At 41.6% G+C, this 26,857-nt stretch overlaps 1 protein-coding gene across 6 annotated transcripts in view; it reads right to left on the bottom strand.

Annotated features, from left to right (window-relative positions):
* Positions 1-6,369: 6,369 nt before the first annotated feature.
* SKIL (SKI like proto-oncogene) overlaps positions 6,370-26,857 on the bottom strand; it is a 41,990-nt gene continuing 21,502 nt past the window's right edge. For 5 of the 6 annotated variants that reach the window (XM_053307059.1, XM_053307058.1, XM_053307057.1 and 2 more), the window contains exons 6-7: positions 22,243-22,467; positions 6,370-16,127 (exon numbers count right to left, since the gene is read on the bottom strand). In XM_053307059.1, the coding sequence (XP_053163034.1) occupies positions 15,966-16,127; positions 22,243-22,467 (387 nt within the window). In that variant the 3' untranslated portion in view covers positions 6,370-15,965. Of the gene's footprint in view, positions 16,128-22,242; positions 22,468-25,486; positions 26,290-26,857 lie in introns of those variants that run through there. The other variant, XM_053307062.1, reaches the window with a different exon arrangement.

Below are 26,857 nucleotides of genomic sequence, written 5' to 3'. Positions count from 1 at the left end.
AAAGCCTTCTAAGCTAGCAGCCACAGCTCTTGTCACATCCTGTGTCAACAAATCCCATACATTCATTACGTGTTGCCTGAAGGAGTTCCCCAAATCTCTCCCCAGTCAGTTTAACTGGGTGACCTTGAACTCTGGTACAGAGAATGGACTGGCATTTTTCTCGCTCATTCTCCACATCATGCAGTTTGATAATCCTCTGCCAAGTCTGTTCTGAGTTGCCTTTTTCTAAAACTAAAGAGTCCCAGCATTCACAGGCCCTTTGTACTGCAGAAAAACCCAGGATGCTACATTCCATTTGGGGTGAGTTTTCTGCCAAAAGGAAAGGCAGTGGAAGCCAGTTTAGCCACACCCAGTTGGAACAGAAAACCCCCATTTCTTCTATCAGAGCATGTTTCAGACATTATGCTGTACTAACGTACAGATGTGTACTCATTCAAGTGTTTGAGTGAATTAATTTAAAAAGTGAACCAGAATACAGGCCTTTCAAATGCACGGTATAGATAGGAAGTTATTATTATTATCTACATTTTATATCCCACTCTTCCTCCAAGGAGCCCAGAGTACTTACTACATACTTAAGTTTCTCCTCACAACAACCCTGTGAAGTAGGTTAGGCTGAGAGAGAAGTGACTGGCCCAGAGTCACCCAGCAAGTTTCATGGCTGAATGGGGATTTGAACTCAGTTAAGTTTCTCCTCACAACAACCTTGTAAAGTAGGTTAGGCTAAGAGAGAAGTGACTGCCCCAGAGTCACCCAGTAAGTATTATGGCTGAATGGGGATTTGAACTCGGGTCTCCCCGGTCCTAGTCCAGCACTCTAACCACTCAGTGCACTTTTGTACCTACGTTCAGCCTAACATGACTATATTTGCCTACACGAATTGTACAAGTGTTGAACATTAAGTATGAATGGACCACAAGAGTTCTCAAACTTGGTTCTCCAGATGTTATTGAACTACATCTCCCACCACCCCAACAACAATGCACACACTTAGTGGCCAGAAGAGGTAACTGTGGTGCTAAGAGCAATGCTTTCAAATTCTAACACAACAGCCTCTCAACACCACATCACTAAGAGGTGGCGACAACTACGGCCTCTGCTGCCACTCCTCTGCTCTCTGCTACTGTTCCAGTAAGGAGACTAGATTATCCTGGCCTAAGAACCTTATCTCTTGGCCAGTTGCCAGAAGAGGTGCATGCGAAGTCACAAAAGTGTGGTTTGTTTTTAAATGGTAGCACAAAAATGTGAAGTATTTTAAGGCTGGTGTAAAGTCTTTGTCACATTGTCTTGGATCACAAAGAACTGTTACACACGTCTTTTTGCTGCTCTGAGGGACAAACTACAGGTTACATTAAACCCTTCATTAAAGTCAGGCATTATGTTGTAGGTACATACAGATCTCTAGTCATATGTACATGTTGTGTGAATGACTGTATATGCATTTGTTTTAAAAGTGAACTTCTCAAATGCTGGGTACAGAAAAGGGTACTTCAGTATATGCATTAAACATAATATGGGGATAACTATACATTTGTACACAGATTGTATTATATTGAACATAATGTGCAACCGGGTCTTAAGAAATGGGCTGAAAACAGGTTCTCCTTTTCACCACATAAACCAGTGGTGTAGGAGAAGGTAATATGTAATATGGACTGGCACCACGGCATTTGGGGGGTTAGTTCTTCCCTTTCCATCATCCCCTCCGTCACAACCCCCCCCCCAGTGAAGTTATTTGCACCAAAAGTGGTGGTTTTAGATTGTGAGCCCCCTTTGGGCAAGGGACCACCTTTTGTTTTGCTGTGTAATGGGTTCTTTTAATGGGTTCTTTGTGTACAAAATCTCTTGTATTCAGGTCAACTTGAACGCTACTGTTTTTGCAGAGTCTATTAAGGTGGTGTCCAGTAATCCCTCTTGCAGCATTAGATTGGATCAGTTTCAATCTGTGATGCCTGAGGACATGGACAAGCTGCTTGGGGCAGTGCGGCCTACCACTTGTTCTCTGGATCCTTGCCATGCGCGTAGCCAGCCAAATGGTGGCTTGGGTCCGGCCCCGCCCGGGGGGCCCTCAAGCAACGTCCCATGCACGTGACATCGCATGCACAGGGCGTGGCTCAGGCTCCGTAAGAGCCCCGAGGGAACTCCCCACACGCCCGGGTTCCAGTGAGCCCCGAGCCAGCTCTGCCCATTCATTACAGGCAGCATTTGCTGCCTGCAAGCCTCTATTTTTCTCTCTCTCCCTCCATTGAGGGAGAGAAAGGGAAATAGCTGCTTCCAGGGCAGAGCTTGCTCAGGGTCTCCAGAGCTCGAGGCCACGGCCCCTCTGTGTGTGTGATGTCGCATGCAAAGGAGGCGTGGCATCACACTCCGGAGAGCCCGAGCAAGCTCCGCCCTGTCATTTCAGGCAGCGCTTGCTGCCTGGAAGTACCAATTTCCCTTTCTCCCCCTCAGTGGAGAGCGGTGTGCAGGCAGAGTTAGCTCAGGGCTCTTGTGGAGCCCGAGCCACACACCTGTGGGCTTCAGTGGCCCTTCCCATTGGCAGCTCATGTTCTATGGACCCCTTTTGCACAATGATAGCTCCGCCCCTGATCCTTGCCCTACTTGGCTGCTTCTGTCTAGCAGGGAAATTGTTGGAGATGGCCTAGTTAATTACATTAACTCATCGCTGAGGGAGGATAGGATGCCTCCTTGTTTGAAAGAGGTAGTGATTAGACCACTTCTTAAGAAGCCTTCACTAGATCCCTCAATGTTGGGTAAGTTATAGGCTGGTCTCCAATCTCCCATGGTCGGGCAAGGTGAATGAGAGAGTGGTGGCTAACCAGCTCCAGGCAGTTTTGGAGGAAACTGATTATCTAGACCCATTTCAAACTGGCTTTAGAGCAGGCTATGGGGTTGATTCTGCCTTAGTCAGCCTGATGGATGACCTTTACCAGGGAATCAACAGAGGGAGTGTGACTCTGTTGGTTCTTTTGGATCTCTCGGCAGCATTTGATACCATCAACCATGGTATCCTTTTGGATCACCTGGGGGAATTGGGGATAGGCAGCACTGCTTTGCAGTGATTCTGCTCCTATCTCTCAGGCAGATTCCAGATGGTGGAGCTTGGTGACAGTTGCTCTTCTAAATGGGAGCTATTATATGGAGTCCCTCAGGGCTCCATTCTGTCACCAATGCTTTTTAACATCTACATGAAACTGCTGGGTGAGGTCATCAGGAGAATTGGTGCAGGGTGTTATCAGTATGCTGATGACACCCAAATCTATTTCTCCATATCATCAATCAATCATCATCATCATCATCAGGAAATGACATTCACTCCCTATATGCCTGCCTACAGGCAGTAATGGGCTGGATGAGGGATAATAAATTGAAACTAAATCCAAGCAAGACAGAGGTACTCATTGTGTGGGACCGGAATCTGAGGGATTAGTTAGATCTTCCTGTGCTGGATGGCATTACACTCCCCCAGAAGGAACAGGTATACAGCTTGGGAGTGCTCTTGGATCCAGGCCTCGCCATGGTATCTCAGGTGGAGGCTATGGCCAGGAGCACTTTCCATCAGCTTTGGCTGATTCAATGGTTGCATCCATTCCTTGAAGAGAACAATCTCAAAGCAGTGGTGCATCAGCTGGTAACCTCCAGGCTTAACTATTGCAATGCGCTCTGTGTGCTCAACTTCGTATGTAGTTCAGAAACTTCAGTTAGTTCAACATGAGGCAGCCAGACTGGCCGCTGATGTTTCCAAGCAAATACAAAGTGCTGGTTATTACCTTTAAAGCCCTAAGCAGCTTGCGTCCGGGCTACCTTTAGAGAGTGCCTTCTTCTGTATTTATTTATTTATTCAGTTTATATACCGCCCTTCCGAAATGGCTCAGGGCGGTTTTTAATTGGTTTTAAATGGTTTTGAATTGTTTTAAAATTGATTTGTATTGTTCTAAGCAGTATGTTTTAAATGGTGTTTGGTTTTATGTCGTTTTAACCCAGAGCCTTTGGATCGGGCGGTCTATAAATGTAATAAATAAATAAATGTAAACAGCTATGATCAGTATGGAAATACTCTAAGAAATAGTAATAATTTTAAGCAGAACAATATCACAGGCAGAAAACATCATGATTGCTTTTTATGGAGAGGAACACACTCAGTTTTATCCCATCTCTTACTGAGAGGTTTAAGACAACATACAAATTATAGGTGAGCATCCAGACTAAGATAGTCACAACGATGTCCCATTGAAATAAATGGAACTTCCGATAGTCATGATTACATTCATTGATTTTAATGGTGCTTAGTCATAACTAATCTGAATGCTGCACGGAGATAGGAACATAGTGAGCTGCCATATACTGAGTTAGACCATTGGTCTATCTAGCTCAGTATTGTCTACACAGATTGGCAGCAGCTTCTCCAAGGTTGCAGGCAGGAATCTCTCTCAGCCCTGTCTTAGAGATGCCAGGGAGGGAACTTGGAACCTTCTGCTCTTCCCAGAGCAGCTCCATCCCCTGAGGGGAATATCTTTCAGTGCTCACACTTCTAGTCTCCCATTCATATCCAACCAGGGTGGACCTTGCTTAGCTAAGGGGACAAGTCTTGCTGCTACCACAAGACCAGCTCTCCTCTACAACAGACAGAGATAGAGCAGAAGCTGGCTGCTTTGACAAGAGTTATTTTTCATCTCATGAGAAAACTGTCAGTGGCTTGAAAGAGGGATTGTTCTTCATAAAGAAGAATCATCCCACTTTTGCTTCTTTTAAACAAAATTTTGCATATTTTCAAAAACCAGATTGACCAGTGGCAGTTTTCTCACCTGTAACCAGCAGGTGCCTGCCTCAGAAGAAGCCTGTATTGTTGCATCAGTCTGAGGTCCTCCCCTACAGGTGAGACAGACAGGAGCAGGATCTGGCTTTCCTGATGTCCGATGACAGACAAGCTCATTAGGAGAGCCATCTACCAAAGAAACAACCAAAGGCGGATGGCCTGATTATGGCAGGCCTGTTTTGTGAAGCCTTGGCAAACCAGACACAAGTCTGGTCCAGTGCGCTTCCCCCAAGCAGGCCAGGCACAAGGAATAGCTGTCTGAGAAGGGAAGCTTGGAGTAGCACTGTTGTGTTTACACTTTCTAAGAGATACTTTTGTGGCTGTAAGAGGCCAGGGTGGGGTGGGGTAGGGGGAATGCGAGACATAATCAATACGCAAAATGCGACAGAAGAGAGGAACAAGAGGATAGACAGGATAACAACGGTTTGGGCCCTGGGTATCTGAAGGACCGCCTGCTCCTAGGGGTGTGCACGAACTGGTTCGGAGGTCTATTCACAGACTGCCAAACCAGTTTGAAAGACCAGTGTTCGAGCCAGTTCAAAGGTGGGAAGGGGATTGCTTTAAGGTGCGGGAAGGGTGTCCTTACCTCCTTCGCCACGTTTTCCCCGCTCTCACCGCTGTCAAAATCGCTGGTGTGGGGCAACGGTATATCCTCTTGCCACCTCAGTCAGCAAATACCCAAAGTGGCTGGCAAACGTGCATAATGCTCACACATGCGCCAGCCACTTTGGGTATTGCAGGGTGGCAAGAATGTATACAGTCACCCCACGCCGGTGATTTTGACAGTGGCACCAGCAGGGGAAATAAGGCGAGGGAGATAAGGGCACCCCCCCACCCTCCCAGGAGTGCACAGAACCGGTTCCATGCACATCCCTACCTGCTCCCAAGGGTTCCTGCCCACTTGACCAGATCAGAGGGGGCTCTGCTCCGCATGCTGACAGTGAGAGAGGCTTGGTTGTTTGCCCCCAGGCGTTGGAATGCTCTCCTGGATGAAATCCACTCCATGGTCTCCTTGGCAGTTTTTAGGGGGAAAGACATGGCTCTTCACCCAGGCTTTTGAAGAAGAGTATTTTTTAAAAAAACGACTGCTGCTTTGTGTTATGTATTATTTTATGGGTTATTAATTTTTTTATATATTTTTTATTTTTATATCATCTTTACTTTTGTATTATGCATTTTAATTTTTGAAACCTTTATATTTTAATTATGCATTGTTTTAATTATATTGTAAACCGCTTTGAGATTATTTTAATGAAAAGCAGTATAGAAATTGAATAAGTTTTTATTCTTTGAAAAGATGTGCAGTTTTTTGCTTATTTTACAGGATATTCCTACCTGTGGACCAGCAAAGGAAGTCCCCGTGGCCCAATCTGGCTCGCCTCCCAGACCTTATGTTGTGCAGGCCTGTTTGAAAACAGTCGTACAGATCTGCTGATCCATGTCATTTTGAAAGCTAACATGTATGCTGCACAAAACTGACACTGAGAAATGTTTTGTACAAAACATTCAATTCACAGACATACAGGTATATAAAGCACAAGAAGATGCGGTGCTTGACATCAGAATTATTTATTTGTATGTGGATCCACAATCTATACAGGATATTTACAATGCATGAAAAATGGAAAACTGCACAAAATACAATTGAGGTATAAGCTAAGAGCACAGTATGTCATGTTTCAATAAATATAATTCAAAATTTTGTAAACTAAGTGACCAGATAAATGCATCTTGTTTTTACTAAAACCATATAAAATATCTGTTCGTATCACATGAGGTAGAGGACAGTTTTGTGTGTTATGTAATGCAACCACAGCAACTCCAAACTATAGAACTATACATCATTGGCAAATCACTGAAAATTGTTGGTAGGTACACACTGATCTCACTTTCGGTCATTGTTTTACTCCAATCATTCCATGTTGCCTTGATTGAAAAACGGTTCTACAAACACTCTATAAACTATACTTTATAGATGATTCTTTGAAGGTTTTGGTCACAATCCAGAATGGTACTTTTGTGCATACCCAATTGGCCATGGTTCCCCCCCCCCCCTTTAAACAGCATATTGCATGCCACATTACAAACTGATTTTGAAACTTCAAAAAATGATTTGCTATGTGGCACAGGGAACCTGCTGTTCAAGAAACGTGTCCCAGGTCCCACAAAAGCACGCAAAGCTGGCTGCACACACCTCTAGATTGTGGCAATATATTAAAAGATGTCAGCATCAACACACACTCAGAAGCATAATGAATGCACGTAAATAGAATTGTGTCAGTCACAGACCTGTTCATTCTGAAAGGCAACATAGCTGCATCAGAACATTTAGACACACAATATATTGTGTGTTCACTAGAATTATTTAGATACATTACAACTGTGCTTCCTTTTTTCGTTAAGTGAGGTATTTTAAATAGTGTAATGGATTACTGTATTTCACTGGATATTCAATTTTTAAAAATAAAATTCCTTTCACTGTGCTTGAAGGCTTCAAAGCACATTTGTGCAATCTATAAATGTATGGCCTTTGCTTTCATAATAGAGGCAAAAAATAAAAAATAAAAAAATCTGAGAACTTTCCAGTAAGGAAATTGAAGACTGCCTCTCATTAGCACAGATGGACTGAATGAACATGTTGTAGGAAATATCATTAAGAGAGCAATCTGCTGCTTGTTGAACAGAGATACTTTGCAACAGCAGCATAAATTAAAATATTTTAAGCACAGGATTACAAGTGCATTTAAGTATTTTGTTGCTTTATCATACTATCATGGTTTGTTTAAAACAGGATGATCTTTTTCAATTTTAAAAAAATGCTTTTCTAATGATCAAAAGAACTTTGGAGAGCCAACTTTGAAAAGTGTTTTAAGGTCAGCTACATTGTCCCCTGAAAATGCTTCCAAGCTGTAGCAGTAAGCCATCCACATAGCTATAACTAAAAATTCTGCACAGCTCTTTCAAACTGAAGCCAAGAGAAATGCAGAAGTACAATCACTCATGGCTCCAAGAATGTAGGACAAAGCAGCATTGAATAGGTAAACCTCTTCACAGCGCGCTATACGCCTTATAGCATAGACTACTGCAAGGATTGCATTACGATACCTTGACTATGTACAAATGATTTTACAACTATTAATATATTAAATATATATAATAAAATTAATCCAAGAATGTAAAATATACCCCATAACTACCATATTTATCTCAAATACTCAAGCTAAGTGATATAGATCCTACTGAAGAATACAACTTGTCTGAATACGCCTAGAGACTTTGCTAAAGCTTTTGATCTAATCTTAAAGGGCTGTTTTCTCACGTCTGGGTGTCTTTAGGACTGCCCCCAAAAGATAAAGATCCACTCCTATATTCCTTGCAGAGTCTGTTGCACTCTGCACAAAACTTCTCTGTTCAAAAGCAAGATAAACCTTGGAAGCAGATTCTAGTTTTTGGCAGCCTTGCTTCTAGGCATTCCTGAACTGCAGCTTAAAAAACATTTTAGCCCTTTTTAGAAATTTTAGTGGAGAAAACAATTTGGGAAACAAATTTCTTATTTGAAAGGCCAAGAACACTGGTGAACTTTGCTGGTAAAGCCTTTACTAATAATTAACTTACAAAATGGGCATGTCAAGGCTAAGAGAGCAAATTCAAGTTGATGGGATAATTTGTCATAGGTCTCTATAAGTGGGCAAAGTCTTTATATGCAGTTCAAGTCATACAGGCAGTGGAGTAAATCACCCATTATGTACTGCAAGTCAAGAGATCAATGTAGGAAACTAGTTGCTGTAAAACATAGAATATTTACAATTTACTAGAAAACTATTTCTTGGTGACGATCGACACCTATGGCACAGTTCTGTGTATTAATTACTTAACACCTACATGAAAGTCTTAGGTAAAGGAGTCTGAAATGAATTGTGCAATTCAAGGGTAGCAAGTTCATATTTTGGGGTGTTGGTTGTGTTTTTTTAAACAGATTTTCAGAGACAGTAAATCTGAAAGTAGCATTCTCTCTTATCCCAACACACATTTTTCTAAAATATAGTCAGAACTCCCACCACTGGTTCAGTTTCCATTGTTGTAGCAACTTTTAAGACCAATGCCGGCTCTTGCATTTTAAATTGCTGCACTATCTTTGAACAGAAATTTTACATGATTACAAATCCTGACTGGATCCAAAAATACACTCTATAAAATCATTTTCCCCATCAACAGTGGAAAAATTTGTGGAAAGTATGGAAAGGGGAAAGTATGAACATATTCAGTTGCATTGTTATCTGGAAAGCTACTTTCTATTAGGCCTGTGCAAATTTAGATTTAAAAAATTTGGATTTTATTAGCCCAAAATATTTTTTTTTAATTTATCTGTAAAGTCAGAATTCCAAATTATCAAAATCAATTATGGAAATACTTCAGCAATTCAGGATTAGCAAAATGGAATAGGATTTCCCCCCATAGAGGTGAATGGGGAAATCAAAATAAATTCACTTAAAAGTCACTGGTTGGTCCTAGAGCCTTGAAACTTGCCATACATGTGGGGAAAGGGGTCAGAGCCCCCTGTAGTGATTTTGAAGAGAATTGGTCAATGCCCTGGTTTTTGGTGAATTTTTGAGATTTCTATTTAAAATGGCTAAAAAAATTGGTGAAAATCTGGTTTGTTTCAAGCCAGGAGTTTTTTTAAAAAAACAAAATTTCTGAAACTGAAGACCCTCCTTGGACCATCATTCCACCAGCATGTGGAGGAATCTGCCCTTTGCCTTAATCAAAAGGGGTAACAGCTTGCCCCTTTTAGGGGTGTGCATATATGTTCAGTATTGAACCAGCTCAACATTGAGCATGCTCCATTCGAAGGCTCAGCGTCAAGCCGGGCTCGAACCAAACCTGCCACTTTTTGGCCCAGTCTCAAGCCAAAACAACCCCTGGTTCAGGTTCTTAAGTCTGAAAACTCACTGTCTCCTGCTCCAGGGGCTTCTCCATGGGCACAGGGTGTGTGTGTGTCTCCCTCCAGAGGTTCCCTCTCCCGCCACTGGCCTCCAGTTTGTTACAAATATGCCCGGTTTGGGCAGTTATCGGCCCCATTTCGGGCCTGCCCTCCATGGCAGTGGCCATTTTGGAGGCCGCCACGCATGTCCAATTGGCCTCTGCCTGGCCGTGTCATGACCCAGAACATGCAGAGGCCCATTGGGCATGCACAGTGGCCTCCACAACAGCCACCACCTTGGAGGACAGGTCCAGAACAGGCCAAACTGCCCAAACCAGGCATTTTTGTAACCAACTGGAGACCAGTGGGGGAGGGGGACCCACACACACACATCTGCAGCCACAGAGAAGCCCCAGAAGCGGGAGGCAGTGAATTTTCAGACTTGAAAGTTGAACCCCTGAACTGAACCAGGGGTTGTTCGGGGATGTTTTGAGGTGCACAAAACTGAACATGCCCAGTCCAAACTCGATCAACCAGGCAAACCAATTTTGTGCACACCCCAGTCCCTTCTGCCTCCCCCCTTTATATTTCCGGACTGGATGGACAAAGTTATGAAATCTGGCACACATGAGGTCCACAATGGCAGAATTGTGTTTTTCCTAATCCTTGGGTAACTCTTGATTTGGGGGGAGGGATGGGGGAATTAAAAATAAAAAGGGTTAGAACTGGCTTCTTTCAAGCCAGAACTTTAAAAATGTTCAGGATAAGCCCTCCTTAGGACCATCATTCCACCCTCATGTGGAGGGGAAAGGACATTCCATTGATTTTATATTAATTTTTCTCTTCCCCATTCCAGAAACAGAGTCAGTAAATATGAAAGTACTTTGAACATTTCTGTAGTTAGAATGAATTTCTCACTTTCCCTTCTAGCCATTAAGGGAATAAAATGTGTGAAGTCCTTTTAATCCTTTTTAAAAGGTCTGCCTGTTCCTGCAATGGAGAGGAAAAAAATATAAAATCAAAGGAATGTCCTTTTCCCTCCACATGGGGTGGAATGATGGTCCAAGGAGGGGCTTCAGATCCAAAAAAATCAGTGTTTTCCTCTGATTTAAAAAAATCAAACCTATTGCCTGCGGGAGGGGGGGGAGGGGAATTACACAGTGTTCTTCCAATGTGGACTTCATGTGTGCCAGATTTTCTAACTGTTTGCCCATGCATTCCACAAAAGGGGTATTTGATGAAGGCAAAGGGCAGATTCCTCCACATGCTGGTGGAATGATGGTTCAAGGAAGGTCTTCTGTTTCATAAATCTTTGTAAAGTTTTGGCTCAAAATAAGCCAGATTTCACAATTGTTTAAAACAAAAATCACCAAAAATTAGGTGATTGACCTATTCTCTTCAACTCCACTATAGGGGGCTCTGACCTTCCCAACGTGTGGTGCAATTTTCAAGGCTCTGGGAACATGTAGCCCCCCCCCCTCGATTTCACCACTGACTGGCTATGGGGGGGGAAATCAAAATTTAAGTCTGAACTCGGATTCTGAATCCAAACTGCTATCAGACATCGCCAGAACCCAGAGAATCAAATATTGTCAAATTCAGACTGGGTTGAACTCAAATTTTCTGAACACACACAGGCTTCGTGTCTATTCAAAAAATGTCTGACGTGTCTGCTAGTTCCAGACCATAGCTAGCCTCCTCTTGTGTTTAGGGCTCGAAAGCAGGAATTAATTAAATGCAATAATTTTATGAAAGAATGCTTTGCTATTTCTTTTCAGTGTTCTTTACACACACATACACGGCCAGTTCAGACATCAATTTATTGCTCATGAAAGATGCACACCATGCAACTAGGATTATTGTCTGGAATTAATATGTGATGGCAAGGGCATTTTTCCAGTGGCTTTAACCTTTAACCACAGGCATTACTGCTCGTCAAAAACTAAACATTTTGTTAGGACCTTTCAGCTCTATATATCTCCAGAGATCAGTGGGATGACTTGTGCTGAGTACTGTTCAAACATGATGTTGCTGCTTGCACAAGAAGAAAAAAGTATTTTTCTCCTCCTGCCAGGATAATAAATTCAAACTCAGAATCTCAATATCTATATCTAATGGTACCTTCTACCTCCAATATCTAATTTCAAACAGTGGCTACAATCCAACAGAGGCAAATGTACTTAAAATCCCATTCAATGTGAATGGTCTTAAGTATGCCTATGCTAGATTCAGACCTGTTTGCACAAAATAGTATTTAAGTTTTGAGGTGTACAAGTGATCCCCACATAATCAAGATTAAGAGATTCTGTCAGGGCTATTACCCTAATGTAACCCCTGCAAACATAAACCAGGAATTTCATTCAAGGTGATCAGCCATTCACTTGGGCTGATCACCTTGAGGTTTTTTTTAGTTACTCTAAAGTGTTCCCATCAGAAAGAGAGACTCTTCTTGCCCTCAACCTCTGATTCACCCCTTGGACATGTGTAAACAAGTCAGAGGCTGAAATGGGCTTAGGAGTTATCTCAGAGTAACTAGCACATAATAGGCAACTGTCGAACCAAGATCTAATAGAAGCAAAACATTTTAGCATGCAGAAGAACTATTAACACAAATAATTTTTCATATTCACTAAAACATGGCTTTCCCTTTCAATGTACAACCTGCGTGAAAGATGCTTACCTGCTTTTAAAACAAAGATTAAACACAACCATGGTATGTTCTATAACAGGAAAAGTAAACACTGAAGGTTGGGATATACTATAATATTTAAGTATGTTAAACCCACAGGTTTACAATTCCAAAAACATGAGCAATAGTTTTTTCATTAAATTTTGTTTCTTCAACAGCACTGTGCTGCATTTGAAACAGCTGATGGTGATGCAAAACAACAACAACAGCCCAATTACAAGTTATTTAGAAGATTGTTCGGGGTTTTTGTTCACCCCAGGAGGCAGAGGACACCATTATGGGCAGAGTGTTTAACACTTGTTAACACAGATAGCAGCAGCTTAAGATCGTTTCTGCAAGAGTCCAGTCGTCAGACTTCAGAATTTATGCCAGCATCAACCAACTCAATTTCAAAAAGCTTTGTATTTATGTGTAAATTGAGTATGTAGGGAAACAATCACACAACTTTTTCACCAACTCCAATAACTTCTTTGTTAAAAACTTCTTTTAAAAAAGAAGTTAGCTCACAAACTCACAACCTTGGCAGTTAGGCTGCAGAGTCCAACAAGTTTCTATTCTTTCCCTACATGCTATTTACCATCTATGTGTAACTTCTGGGAGAGGTTGCCCAGGGATTTGGGGCGAGGCATAATCACTCTATACCAGTATCAATATATCTGGTTAGATCCTTGATGGCTTGAGAGTGAATGAACAAATTCAATCTAGGTAAGATGCTTATCACTGAGAGGCCCCAAAATTGTGTGAATTTACCTATAAAGGTGTCAAATTCTCACTTGACAATAAGGTTTGCAGCGTTCCTGGATCTGGCTGAGCTCCTGGATTTTCAAAAGTGTTTCACCCAGATGCAGCACCACCACCCAGATATCCCACCAGATGATACTATACTAGTGTTCTGCATATTGTGGTAATGCAAAGATAATCCAAGGTCTTCAGCTAGTTCAAAATGCAGCAACTCTTTATCATGCAAGCGTCCCATACAATTACACCAAATCTGCAAGCGTTCCATAGGCTTCCAGCTAGTTTTCAAGCTAAATTTAAGGTGCTGGCCTTGTTGTTTAAAATCCTAACCTGCCTGGGTGCACAATATTTGAAGGAATCTCTCTTATATGAAATTCCCAACTGAAAGTTGACAAGAGTAAATATTATGGTTCCCATCACCAGGAGAAGCAAGCTTGTCTTCTATAAAAAAAATAGAAAAGAAAGAAAAAGAAAAAAAGTAATGCCTTCTTGGTGGTGACTTTTTTTGGAATTTCCTCAGAAAAGAAACCTACCAGATATGCACCAGTAGCCCTTTTAGAAGTACAGTTAACACACTTATTTTACCAGGCCTTTTAATTTACATTGCAGTCTCATTTTAAAATTTACTTGGAAGCAAGTCTCACTATGCTCAATAGGGCTTACCCCATGTAAACCTTCATAGGATGACAGTCTGTAACATTAGATCAGTTTGTCCTTTAGATTGGTGCAAGTTGCTTTGGGGACTGAACAGCCAAAAATTGGCAACAGAATGAAATGAAAACAGAAATAAAATTTGACACATGCAAATTTGGTTGTGTGAACTGGTCTTTACATGTAGATGCATACAAAAAGAATTACAGCGCCCCAGATGTGCACACGTAGCAGACCGCCACACACATAGATTGGAGGTGGATGTAGATGAATATTGTACACAATTATTGGACATGAATCACTATCAGCACTGCAGGTTATTCATGGATGTATGCTGCCAGCCACTTATAGCTAGACCATGGCAAGATAAATTAGAATGTTTGTGAAATATATTGGTCACATTTCTAGTTATGTTCAGTTATTTAGAGAGACTTTCACTTTGGGGGAGAAACTCTCTCTCCTCTTTCCAACCCCCAGCTGCTGGTAATGTAGTGTATATATAATGGGCTAAATGCTGAACCATTAGACCATTTAATCCAAGTAAGCAGACTACCTTCTATATAACTTATTAGCTTCCTTTTTACTTGATGAAGGGTTTGAATAAGCAAAAAACTGCACATCTTTTCAAAGAATAAAAACATCATCCAATATAGTTTTTTTTATAGGAAAACATGTTTAAAAAAACACCAAACCATTAGTTACTTTATTCACTATTCTGAACATGATTCTCCAGATTAACTTACCACTAAAAACCAATGCCTGACATTCTCAGCAACAGTGCAGGGGTGCAATGTGTAAAGTGCCTCCACATTTTTTAGTAATGCAGATTTGCACTGCAAATGTGGGGACACAATTTTCACAGATCCCCTACCTCTCTTTAGTGGGGGGGGGGATGGTGAAAACTGGGCCCCCATGTGCAAGCGCAACTCTGCATTACTAAACACTGCAGAAATGCTTTGCACACTGTAGCATTAGTGAGGATGTTGGCCTCTGAATTTAACTTCTTTTTAACTGGCACCAGACTAATTGCCATACTGCTGTCAGATGCCCTAAGCATTTTTCTTAAGACATAAACCATTTAAATGACACTTTTGAAAAAGTAATGGTTACCTTGCCATAAAAAAAAGCAGCATCATGTTCACATCATTGTATCTTCCAGTTCCTCCACAATGTTTTATTACTTTAAGATGTCAAGACCACCTACTTCCATGCACTCAATGAAAATCCACACACAAGGACCTTATTGCTAATGATGTAACCCACTCACTTGATGTTTAAAAACTGCCACTCTACAATATGGCTGACATTTTCAAGCTTCTATTAGTGTTTGGGGAAAACTCAAAGAACAGTATCAAATGTGAAATTTTCTGTCAGGCTCTCCTGAACAGTTGCCCAAAGGAATTGAGAAGGAACAGATCTTGAACTCAATTTCAGCAACTCCTTTTCATAACAGTATTCAACAGGTTATCAAAAGAACGGACATTTGGCATTTAAGAGTTAACAATTGGCATTTAACATCTGTCAGTTAATACTGAAAATCTGCATTTGGAAAACCCTTCAACTATGGAAAAAAATCTAGTTAAGCAGCATTACCCATCAAATGAAATAGAGTAGAGCAACTAAAGAGGGCAAATATATCTTCAGTCAGACTCCCCCCTGCCCATTTTAGATTTTTGTATCTATAAATATATGTTATGTAAATGGCACACATGCAACAGAAAACAAGTATGTGGATGCTGCATATTTTGGAAAAAAGATAGTTGCTTTCAGTAAAAAATAGAGTCCTCAAGACTACTTGTCAAATAAACACATAATGAGCCCTGTAGAACCCAAAGTTTCAACAGTGCTCTGAACAAAAAAAAGAAAAGAAAAGGCAGCACATATTTCATCAGTCTGAAAATTGTACAAATGTATATCATTACATATTTATATGCATACATTGAGAACAATTTACTGGGAACTTCTCTTGTGCATGAACTCATTGAAATGATTAGGAACTGCACAGCTCCTGCTTAATTGATGCTGCTTGCATAGGAGATGTTCCTGTGGATTGTCCCAAATACCTTCGTTGATCCATGGCTTGACTTCTCCTTGACAAGTAAAATATATTAGCCCTGCTGGAGAAATGCAGATCCAATCTTGTTGGCACTTTATTTCCCTTTGCTGTTTTTTGAAGACTTCTGAATCTGAAGTTTCAGTTCCTTGATCATCATCTCTAGTTTTTGTCTTGCTTCTCGTTCCTGTCTCAGTTCATCTTGGAGTTCTTGCCTATCTGCCTCTGCATGATCCAGCCTCTGTCTCAGTTCTGCTAACTGCAGATTTGAAGAGGAAATGAGAGTTAAGAGAACTTTTGAATATATCTTTATATACAATTCTAGAATCAAAATTATGTGTTTCCAAAAAAAAAAAGCCCACGATGAATGAGTTTGTAGGATCACTTTGTTCTGCATCACCATTTCTCAGTGCGGATAGTACAAGGGGAAACTGATAAACAGGCTACATAACTTAGTATCAACTATGGTACACTATGTGAATACATTTCAGACTTTTCCCAACAACTAGATGCTTCTCATCCACTACCACATACACTGTGCAATGCTCAGATAATCTAAATTTGGTTATGTGACTGGTGCAGGCACACACTATTCTGCAACTGTGGGTTGTATCCATTATCCCCAGGCTACAGCAGAGGGCTAAGCAAGCAGTGGGGCCTCTCCATCAGCCAGAGGAAGACCAAGTACCTTCTGGACCCTCCTCTCTGACAACTCCCCCCACGCCTTTAACTTTTGTTTGATTTTTTAAAAGGATTGAGAGCCCTTTTGGGACAGGATTATTAGTTTTAATGAAAGCTCTACAACATATTGCATACTGTATGGTTTGCTCCATTTCAGAAGCTTTGTACATTTCTCTTGAATAAGGCATGTACCTTATGGTTTTTAAATGAATATATTAGCATTTTGCAGATACTAATATTTATATTTGTTTTTATTTATTCATTCATTCAATTTTTATACTGCCCTTCCAAAATTGGCTCAGGGCGGTTTACAAATAAAACAATTAAAATCAATCAACAATTAAAAGTTATAAAATACCATAAAAGAGTTAAACAATAAAACAGTTTAAAAACCCTGAAAAACAGGTACATTTAAAAACCCTTTACAACAATTTAAAAACCCTGGAAGGCCAGACCAAACAGATAGATCTTAAGGGCTCTCCTAAAAACCAATGAAGAGTTCAAATTACGGATTTCTGCAAGGAGTGCATTCCACAGCTACAGAGAAGGCCCACCTCTGAGTCACCACCAGACATACCGGTGATAACTGGAGACGGACTTCCTCAGATGACCTTAGCATGTGGTGGGGATCATACAGAAGAAGGCGCTCTCTAAGGTAACCTGAGCCTAAGCTGTTCAGGGCTTTAAAAGGTAATAACCAGCACTTTGTATTTTGCCCGGAAACATATCGGCAGCCAGAGCAATTGTTTCAAAAAAGGCATAATATGGTCTATCTGAGTTGGCCCCGAGACCAGTCTGGCTGCCACATTTTGAACTAACTGAAATTTCTGAACTACATACAAAGGCAGCCCCATGTAGAGCGCATTGCAGTAGTCAAACCTGGAGGTTACCAGCTGGTGCACCACTGTTCTGAGGTCATCCTCCTCAAGGAATGGACGCAGCTGTTGAATCAGCTGAAGCCGATAGAAAGCACTCCTGGCCATGGCCTTCACCTGAGAAACCAGGGTGAGGCCTGGGTCCAGTAGTACTCCCAAGCTACGTGCCTGCTCCTTTCAAGGGAGATCTAACTCACCCCTCAGATTCTGAGCCCCTACAATGAGCACCTCCGTCTTGCTTGGATTCAGCTTCAATTTGTTATCCCTCATCTAGCCTATTACTGCCTGTAGGCAGGCATTTAGGGAATGAACACCAAAAGAGAAGTAGATTTGGGTGTCATCAGCATACTGATAACACCCAGCACCAAAACTCCTGATGACCTCACCCAGTGGTTTCATGTAGATATTAAAAAGCATTGGTGACAGAATGGAGCCCTGGGGGACTCCATATAACAGCTCCCATTTTGAGGAGCAACTGTCGCCAAGCTCCACCATCTGGAATCTATCCAAGAGATAGGAGCGGAATCACTGCAAAGCAGTGCCTCCTATCCCCAACTCCCCCAGGTGACCCAGAATGATACAATGGTCGATGGTATTGAACGCCGCCAAGAGATCCAAAGGAATCAACAGAGTCACACTTCCTTTGTCGATTCCCCGGTAAAAGTCACCCATCAGGCTGATCAAGGCTGTCTCAACCCCATAGCCCGTTCTTAAGCCAGTTTGAAATGGGTCTAGATAATCAGTTTCCTCCAAAACCACCTGGAGCTGGTCAGCCACCACCCTCTCGATCACCTTGCCCAACCAAGGGAGATTGGCCTATAACTATCCATCGCTGATGGATCCAAGGAAGGCTTCTTAAGAAGAGGTCTAACTATTGCCTCCTTCAAACATGGAGGCACCCTACCCTCCCTCAGCAATGCATTTATGATATTAACTAGGCCCCCCTCCAACTATCTCCATGCTAGATCAAAGCAGCCAATCTATGACATATTAAGGCATTTATTTCTTTTTTAGTTGCTTCTGAGAAGTGTCTTGACTCAAAACGTGTTTGAGTATTATCCAGAATGGTTCCTGCATACTTTTGAGGTTTCCTTCTATCTTCTTTGTTACCTTAGAAGCACAAATGTGCTTTACTGAAAAGGTTGGGCTTTAAGACATTCCCATATGCAACCACTCTCTCATGCACATACAATTATTCCCTGGGGATGCTCAGATGGGAGTGGTTTCTTCAGCAATATAGCTAGGCAGAAAAGAAGGCCTACACTTGCTTACATGCAACCTCATTTGCCATTTTGTCACCCATTCACCCAGTTTGGAGAAATCCTTTTGGCACTGTTCTGGATTTCACTACCATAAATAGTTTAGTGTCATCTTCTAATCTGGGCACTTCGCTGCTTACCCCAACTTCAGGGTATGTATGAACAAGTTAAAGAGCACTGGTCCAAGCACAGTTCCCTGGGGAACCTCACTTCTTTTTTCCCTCCATTGTGAAAACTGTCCATTGATTCCTACCCTCAGTTTCTTGTCCTTCAACCATCCACACATGAACCTGTCCCCTTATCCCATGACTACTAAATTTACTGAAGATACTTTGGTGGGTAACTTTGTCAAAATAATCTCAAAGTAAAGGTGGTCTACAACACCAGCTTGGTCTTGTTTAAATGCTGCTGAACTGGTGGAAACTCATCAGTAGCAGGTGAAGATTATAGAAGACTGGATTCTGACCTAAAGGTTAGAATATGAACAGGGGCGTATCTAGGGTAGGGCAGGCAGGGCAGGTGCCCCGGGTGCCACTTGATGGGGGGCGCCATTTTGTAAAAAAAATTTTAAAATGGCTGCCAAAACCAAAATGGCCACCGTGCATGCTCAAATGGCCTCTGTGAGGCTCTAGGTCATGCCAGGCCTTGCAGAGGCCATTTGAGCATGCACATGCTCAAAGGGTACCTGTGAGGCCCTAGAGGCCAGCAGGGTGAGGGGGAACCTTTGCAAATCCCCCCCACAGCCTTTAGGAAGCCCCCCAAAGGGGTTACAGGTAAAAAAATTTAAAAATATATAATATAAGACACTGTACACATATTCACATTGGCACTATGTACAGAGAATCAGGGCTTGTGAATACTGAGCTGACACTTATGACCTAGGATTGTATTCATTTGCTCTTACTTTGCTTCTTGTGGTAAGTGAGTTAAATGTGATGTCTTGCTAATATGGCTATTAATGGTGAGTTTGTCTTTGACTCAGTGTGAAATCCTTAATATTAAGGCCCACTGGGAGTTTCTTGCTCTCTTTCTCTCATTTTAACTGTCTTTCTGAAATACTAGAATATATTCCAAGCAGTGACACAGTTTACTCTGCATATCCTTTAATTATTTACAGAGTATCTGGGAAAAGTCAAATTCTCCATTGATTTTTAAAACTTATGTAATGGTGATGCTACAATGCATAGCAGAGAATTAGACAGACACTTCTGTTTAGTTTTCCAAGTACACCTCCACATAGTATTTGGGTATTTCATGAGCCCCAGCATACTGAAATGTGTAGTTTTCCAGCATTTTTTGGTCTGGCTACATCCACTGCTAAATAGTTTTTGAAATATTAAAAGATTAACGAGCCTGACTTGTATTTTTCAGCTGATATTATGGTAAAGTTATCTGAAAGATGGGTGTCAGATGCTTGGACAGGGGGGCGCAATTTCAGTGTTTGCCCTAGGTGCTATTTTCTCTAGATACGCCTCTGAATATGAATAGAAGTAAAAATATGTATGAAAACATCTCCATAATACATTTTTTTCACTCAGCAGTGATTGAAATGATCAGCAATATGAAGTTTCAGACTACTTGAGACAGAACTTGCCCTGAAAGGAAAACATTTCTCATGACACACTTAGATTAGCCTGCCATTCAGGCACACAAGGCCTGCAATTTTTCTGGTATTAGTGAGCTGTAAATGCCATCTAGTGGAGAAAGGTAGCATAGATGCAACGTTATTTCTTTACTACTAGTAAGGTAGAAAAAGCATCCATACCCAGATGGGCTATAACTTTAGATTGTAATTGCATACAAACTTAACTTGAAGTAAGTTCACTGAAAATTAAAGAATGGTGTAAATTGACCAAAGCTGGTGTTTTGTAGAGAAATATCTGAATTCATGCATGTTTTAACCCATGTTTTGGCCATATGACTAACAAAGGTCTGTGTGTGTCTAACCAAAATGCAGCATTCATTGGGGGAGGACACCCTAATTTCTCTTTATTATCCACATTTTAATAAGTAAGTTACACTAAATGTGTATGATACTCAGAGGGCACTTAAGGCTTTTTCTCTAGTTAGCAAATTTTTTTAAAAAGTGAACAAGGAGTGTGGGCACCATGTACAACATTAATAGTGATTGTTTCCATAGAGTGCTAAATGTGTTTTAAAAGAATAGCTAGTATATAGAAAAATTAAAATAGTTGTAAGCAAAGTTGGTTTTCATAGCCTAACTCACCACAATACTTGCATTTACTAGCCAACGTGATGCACACTGTTGCAGAGACATTCGGCATAATGGGAGAAACTGTGGGGACACTACTCGCACAACCACACATCAGCAGCACTGTGCTCACTGCTTTTTGAGCCCACAGTCGTGTTGTTGCTGTATGCTCCTTCTCAAAATGGTGCACATCGTGTCAGTAATTATATGTACTAGCTGGTCTGATGCAGAGCATCTGCCTCTAGTTCTCCTTGTCCCCACCCCCACCACCAACCGCCACTGCTGATCCAGCTCCTTGCGCTGCCTTCCCCCACCCCAGCCACCCCATAATCCAGGATAGCAGCAGAAGTGGTGAAACCTCCTTTCTGGCCCCCCACCGGCCGATTAGCCCCACCCCCAATCCGCCTTAAGCCACCCCATGGCAGCGGAGAGTACAGGGTGCTGGTGGCGGAAGTTATATCACTCCTTCCAAAACATGCTGTCTAAATAGGCAGACGCAGTTTCAACATGCTGCTTTCCTTGTGGCAACCAGTCAATAATGCTCCAGGGAAGGAAACGGCATCATGATGTTCCATCTTTTCTCTGGTGCATTACTGGTGGGTGGGGATGGGTTGTTCCAATCTATATGCTCCCATTCCTAACTTCTTGGGGATCACCGCAGGAATGGAAGGAACAGAAGCTCTAGGGAGAGAAGTCCCTAGCCAAAATGCAACAGAGCATCTTCTTTGCTATCTCCTTTTGGAGGGAGATTAGTGTTTTTAGCCCCCTTCTCCATCCCCTGCCCCCAACTATATTGCTCAGGTTGTACATTTCATCTCAGATGGTCTCTCACGTTTTTTCTGTTCAAGGGGTTCCTTTTACATGAGCATTAAATTCACATTTGACTGAAGTTAAAGCAAAACCAATACTGGAAGTAAACACTCACATGGAGAAGGGAAAAACTCTCTCGCAGACATTGAACAGAACCCACAAGTGTTTTATCATGTTGCTATTTTTTCCCCTGTGGTCCATACCAAATGCTTAATAAAATCAGACTATAACTGGAGACAATCGTTTTTGACTACAGTTTAGGAGCCCTTCTGAGCAGGATGTGAGAAGTCCATCCAGCAAAAAGGATCAAATACATTATGCAAACACCTTTACAGTGCTGTCACTGCCTATAGAATTTTGTAATATTATGATACAAACATTTGCCATTTATGGCTTTAAATACTTAATTTCAAATACTGACATTAGTTTGCACATGCCATAGCATTGTGATTTTGCTGCTTTTTCGTAATGATTCTACAGGTAATTAATGAGGGAAGACATACTGCTAATAGGTTAAGATGAATGTTTTCTGCTCACCTGAGCTGCATATTCTGCTTCTTTGTCCTTTTCCAAGTTAGAGTCACAGGTACACTTTTGCTTTATCACCTGCTCTAACTTCTTTTCCAAGTCCCTCTGTTCAACATAAAACTCTTGCATTCTTTGAGCATGTTCAGTCTGCAAAGATTCAAGTTCTTTTTGTAAATTCTGCTGCTCTTCTGTTAACTCCTTCATGGCTTTTGAACTACTTAACATTTCTACTTCCTGTGAAGAGAATGACAGAGTTATACATAACATTTCCAATACGAAGGACCCAAATAATTTGTTTCTATATTACAAATTAGGTGTATATCATTTTTGTTATGCAGAATAAATCCTCAAATTATGTAGAACATATTTTTGAAACAAGACAGAAGAACCTCTTATTTCAAAATCAAGTCTGCCTGTGTGCTTTAAAGCCCTTTTTATCCAAGAAAATTGAGAAATATTGTTGGCTCCTACAATCCTTAGTCTGCATTCAGTTTGATGTATGCCAACATTTTTCACATGCGCGCACACACACAGTGTCTTTTTCATGCTGTATTTTTTAAGTGGCCTATTGAACAATTTCAGCTAATTTTGCATACTTGCTGCATTAGTTAATATACACTTGCACATCATGATCTTCAATTTGGCAGGTGCCAAACTACAACTTGCCAACACCTTTCATTTATTCCAGGTATTTATTGTTCAATTTTTATGATGTATAAAGTAATACCCTTCATAATGTATCTCAAGGAGGTTTGCAAAAGAGAAAATACAATAAAACTAGCTGGGCCTGGCGTAGAGCATCTGTGCCTCAGGCTGGCACCACTTCTGCCTCCCACCCATCCCCTTTCGGACCGGCTTCTCCTCCAGCTTCTCCGCCACCCCCACCCCCGGCCCTTTCTGGCTGGTGGGCTTGTTGGACCACCGCTGGGCCACCGCCTCCTCCTGCTCCCAATGGCTGGCATTCCTATTTTTTTATTATTATTATTATTACTACTACATTTATATCCCACTCTTCCTCCAAGGAGCCCAGAGCGGTGTACTACATACTTAAGTTTCTCTTTCACAACAACCCTGTGAAGTAGGCTAGGCTGAGAGAGAAGTGACTGGCCTAGAGTCACCCTGCTAGTATTATGGCTGAATGGGGAACTGAACTTGGGTCTCCCCGGTCCTAGTCCAGCACTCTAACCACTACACAAACTTATCACCTTGGTTGAAGAGAATTTTCTCCCCTGTCCTCGTCGCAAGTCCGACAGCTGCTCACGAACTCTCGTGAGAGCTGCCATGCATGGGATTAGCGACAGGTACGTTTAAGAGAATTATATATAAAGAAATAAGATTCCATAAAAAGTTACATTTATACATAAAGTTACACTGAGGTATAACCTCAAATGTGAAAAATTTGAGTCAGGCCTTAAAAGATCTTGGCACCATTTGGTGAATCCCCCAGTAAAGATATGATCCCGGGGGAACTTCTTAAAGCTGATATCGACTGGTGGGCCCCAATCCTAGCTAAGCTTTTCACGTACATTGATTAGGTGGGTCGTATTCCCGAGGACTGGCATACGGCCATCATTACACCGATCTATAAGGGAGGTCAGCATTGTAACCCCTCTAATTACCACCCAATAAGTTTATTATGTATAGTTAGTAAACTTTATGCAAGGCATTTGTGCCACAAACTTATCACCTGGGTTGAAGAGAATTCCATCCTTAGAGAAAAACAGGCAGGCTTTCGCTCTGGCCGGTGCCTTGGTCCTCTCCCATTTGATAGAGAAATACTCTAGTAAAAACTCTTTGTTATATGTGGCCTTCACTGATTTCAGGGCCGCGTTTGACTCAATTTCTAGGACGCGTCTTTGGAACAAACTAGCTAGGTCCTCCATTGATTCTCGCCTTTTAAAAATCTGTACTCTTTATGAAAACACGTCACTGATGGTTAAGTATGACAGCGGTCATCTAGCGGAGACTGTCCCAGTTCAGAAAAGGGTTAAACAGGGCTGTATTTTGGCTCCCTTCCTGTTTAATTTTTATATTAATTATTTAATCCCCCTCTTAGATGACCCTGTTTTTCATCAACCCAAGCTAGCAGGCAAAATGATATCTATCTTGCTGTATGCAGACGATGCAGCATTATTATCTACTACGCTTGTTGGCCTGTGGAGGGCTCTGAGAACTCATAACTCATAACTCTCATGGAGACCCCACTATGACTATTTAGCCACTAAGGCTCAACGTACAGTCACAGCTGTATTAAAACATTTTTACACCATAGGGGCCTATTCTATTCCTGCTGCGCTGAAGGTTTACCAAGCTAAAATTCTAGCCCAGCTGTTCTAAGGAATACAGATTTTTTTGACAGGAAATCAACAGTCACTTGAACGGGTTCAAACGAGATTTCTACGAGGTATTTTCCAACTCCCTTGTTGTGTCTCGAATGCGTCGCTTTGTTTAGAGGTGGACATTACCAGGATAGTAGCCCAGGCTTGGTTACATTTAATTATTGGCACAAAATTAACTCTTATGGGTTGGGCTTGGTTCCTTTGGTTTTAAAGGACGAATATCAGTCCATTTGGAAGAAAAATGTACAGGTCATACTGGGTGATTGTGGGTTTACTGAGCAATTCATACGCCCCTTAGGCCCAGATTTAGTCAAAAAAGTTTTAAAACAGAGAATTTGAGACCAGGAGAAACAAAGCGACCTGAGTAGGGTATCTATAAGAGCTTATAATGATTACTTCTCAAGTTACCCACTTCCAGCAATTTATCTTACATACTTGTCTGCTCTGACCCAAAGGAGAGCATTCTCCCAGGCTCGATTTAATGTCCTGCCATCTATGGTTTTGGAGGGAAGGTATAAGGGCGTCCCTTATAAGGACCGACCATGTCCCTGTGGTGCAGAAGTGGTTGAGACAACTGTACATGTGCTTTTACACTGTACCTTTTACAAAACCATCCGTACCTCCTGGCTTGAACCTTATTTGTGCAAATTTTGGTGACATCAGGATGAGTTCTGTGTTGAGCTCTTCCTGTCAGGTCAGCACAAGGGAATTACCTTGGCCATGGCCAGATTTTGTGCAGCTGCTATAAAAATATGAAATGTTTTAACTAATTTTAATTGATATGTTTTATGTGTTTTTCTTTTCCTTTTTCTTCTTCTGATAATTGTACTATTGCTGATTGTTGTATGTACATTATGTTTGGTCTTGTACCATAAATAAAGAAGTTAGTAACTCTGGAATATTGAAGAGAATTTTTATTACCACTTTTTTTAGTTGCAACGAAATAATTTTTTTCTTGCGAGTATGCCAACTGCAGGATATATGAACATTATCTGCACTATGAGCAGACCAACGATAAGGGGTGCGATCACATAAGCTTTTTCCTAGTACAAAATCCCTTTTGTAATCAGTGAATAGAGCCAGTGGCACCCTTTGGACCAGACCTGGTCTGAAGTCAGATCCTCCATCATGGTGGTGGTGGTGGGGTGTCTTGATGAAGACCTGGGTGGTGGCCATGCCACCGGCCTGCACTGTGCTGCCCCCATATCTCCTGTTGCAGGCACCGAAGAGGGGAAGCTGAGGGCCAAGTGTGGCTGGGCCTGCGCCGCCTGCCCACACAGTAACAGCATCGCATACGGCATGCCTGTCACACACCCAACCTGACTTTGGACCAACCAACCTATATTTATTACCCTTCATCAGGCCTTTTCACTTCCCCCCTTGTAACCATAGTCAACCTATGGAAGGAATCCCTAAACTTAAAGTGTGCTGTCGAGTCTGTGTCGACTCCTAGCGACCACAGAGCCCTGTGGTTTTTCTTTGGTAGAATACTAGGTTGTGTTAATCTGAATACTGCAGCTAAGCATTAAATAGCAGAAGAATACTACAAGAAATGTTTATATGCAACAAAATTCTCAAAGCAGTTTATATAGAAAAATAAATACATAAGATGGTTCTCTGTCCCCAAAGGGCTCACAATCTAAAAAGAAACATAAGGTAGACACCAGCAACAGCCACTGGAGGGATGCTGTACTGGGGATACTCAATTGTTCTTCCCCTACGAAATATAAGAGAATCATTGCTTTAAAAAGGTGTCTCTTTGCTCAGTTATCTCATACAATATGAAATGCGAAAGACTGTCCCACAATCTTTAGTTATGAACTCTATTGTTTATAAAAAGGGATGCTCTACCTGTATACAGCATCCCAAGTGAGCCCCACTCTGGTGCTGTACTCAGAAGCCTCATTGCCACGCTGAATGTGCTTACAGTGTTTATGTCCAGCCTTCTGATCATAGGCAGAATTCTTCCCACTTTTCTGCAAACACTGTAAGTGTGTTCAGTGTGAGAATGAGGCTTCCGAGTGTGTCAGCACCAGGGTGGGGCTTACCGGCATGCTCTTGGGGCAGTGTATGTAGATACAGCAATCCCCTCTACTCTTTTAAACAACATCTCAAGAAGGCATTCAGACTAAGATGTGTGCTATGAATAAAGTATCACACACACAGAGTGGAATGGGCATTTTTCACCAATTCCCTCTTCCTTCTACAGCCCTCTATGCCTCCTGAAAATATACTCCTGAAGGCCATGGAACCCCCATGAGGGTTATGGAACCCTTATTTTAAGT

Source organism: Hemicordylus capensis, chromosome 3 (assembly GCF_027244095.1).
Source record: "Hemicordylus capensis ecotype Gifberg chromosome 3, rHemCap1.1.pri, whole genome shotgun sequence".
Classification (NCBI taxonomy): Eukaryota; Metazoa; Chordata; class Lepidosauria; order Squamata; family Cordylidae; genus Hemicordylus; species Hemicordylus capensis.
Note: the sequence above shows the minus strand (reverse complement) of the source record. Positions and strands in the feature narration are given on the sequence as shown.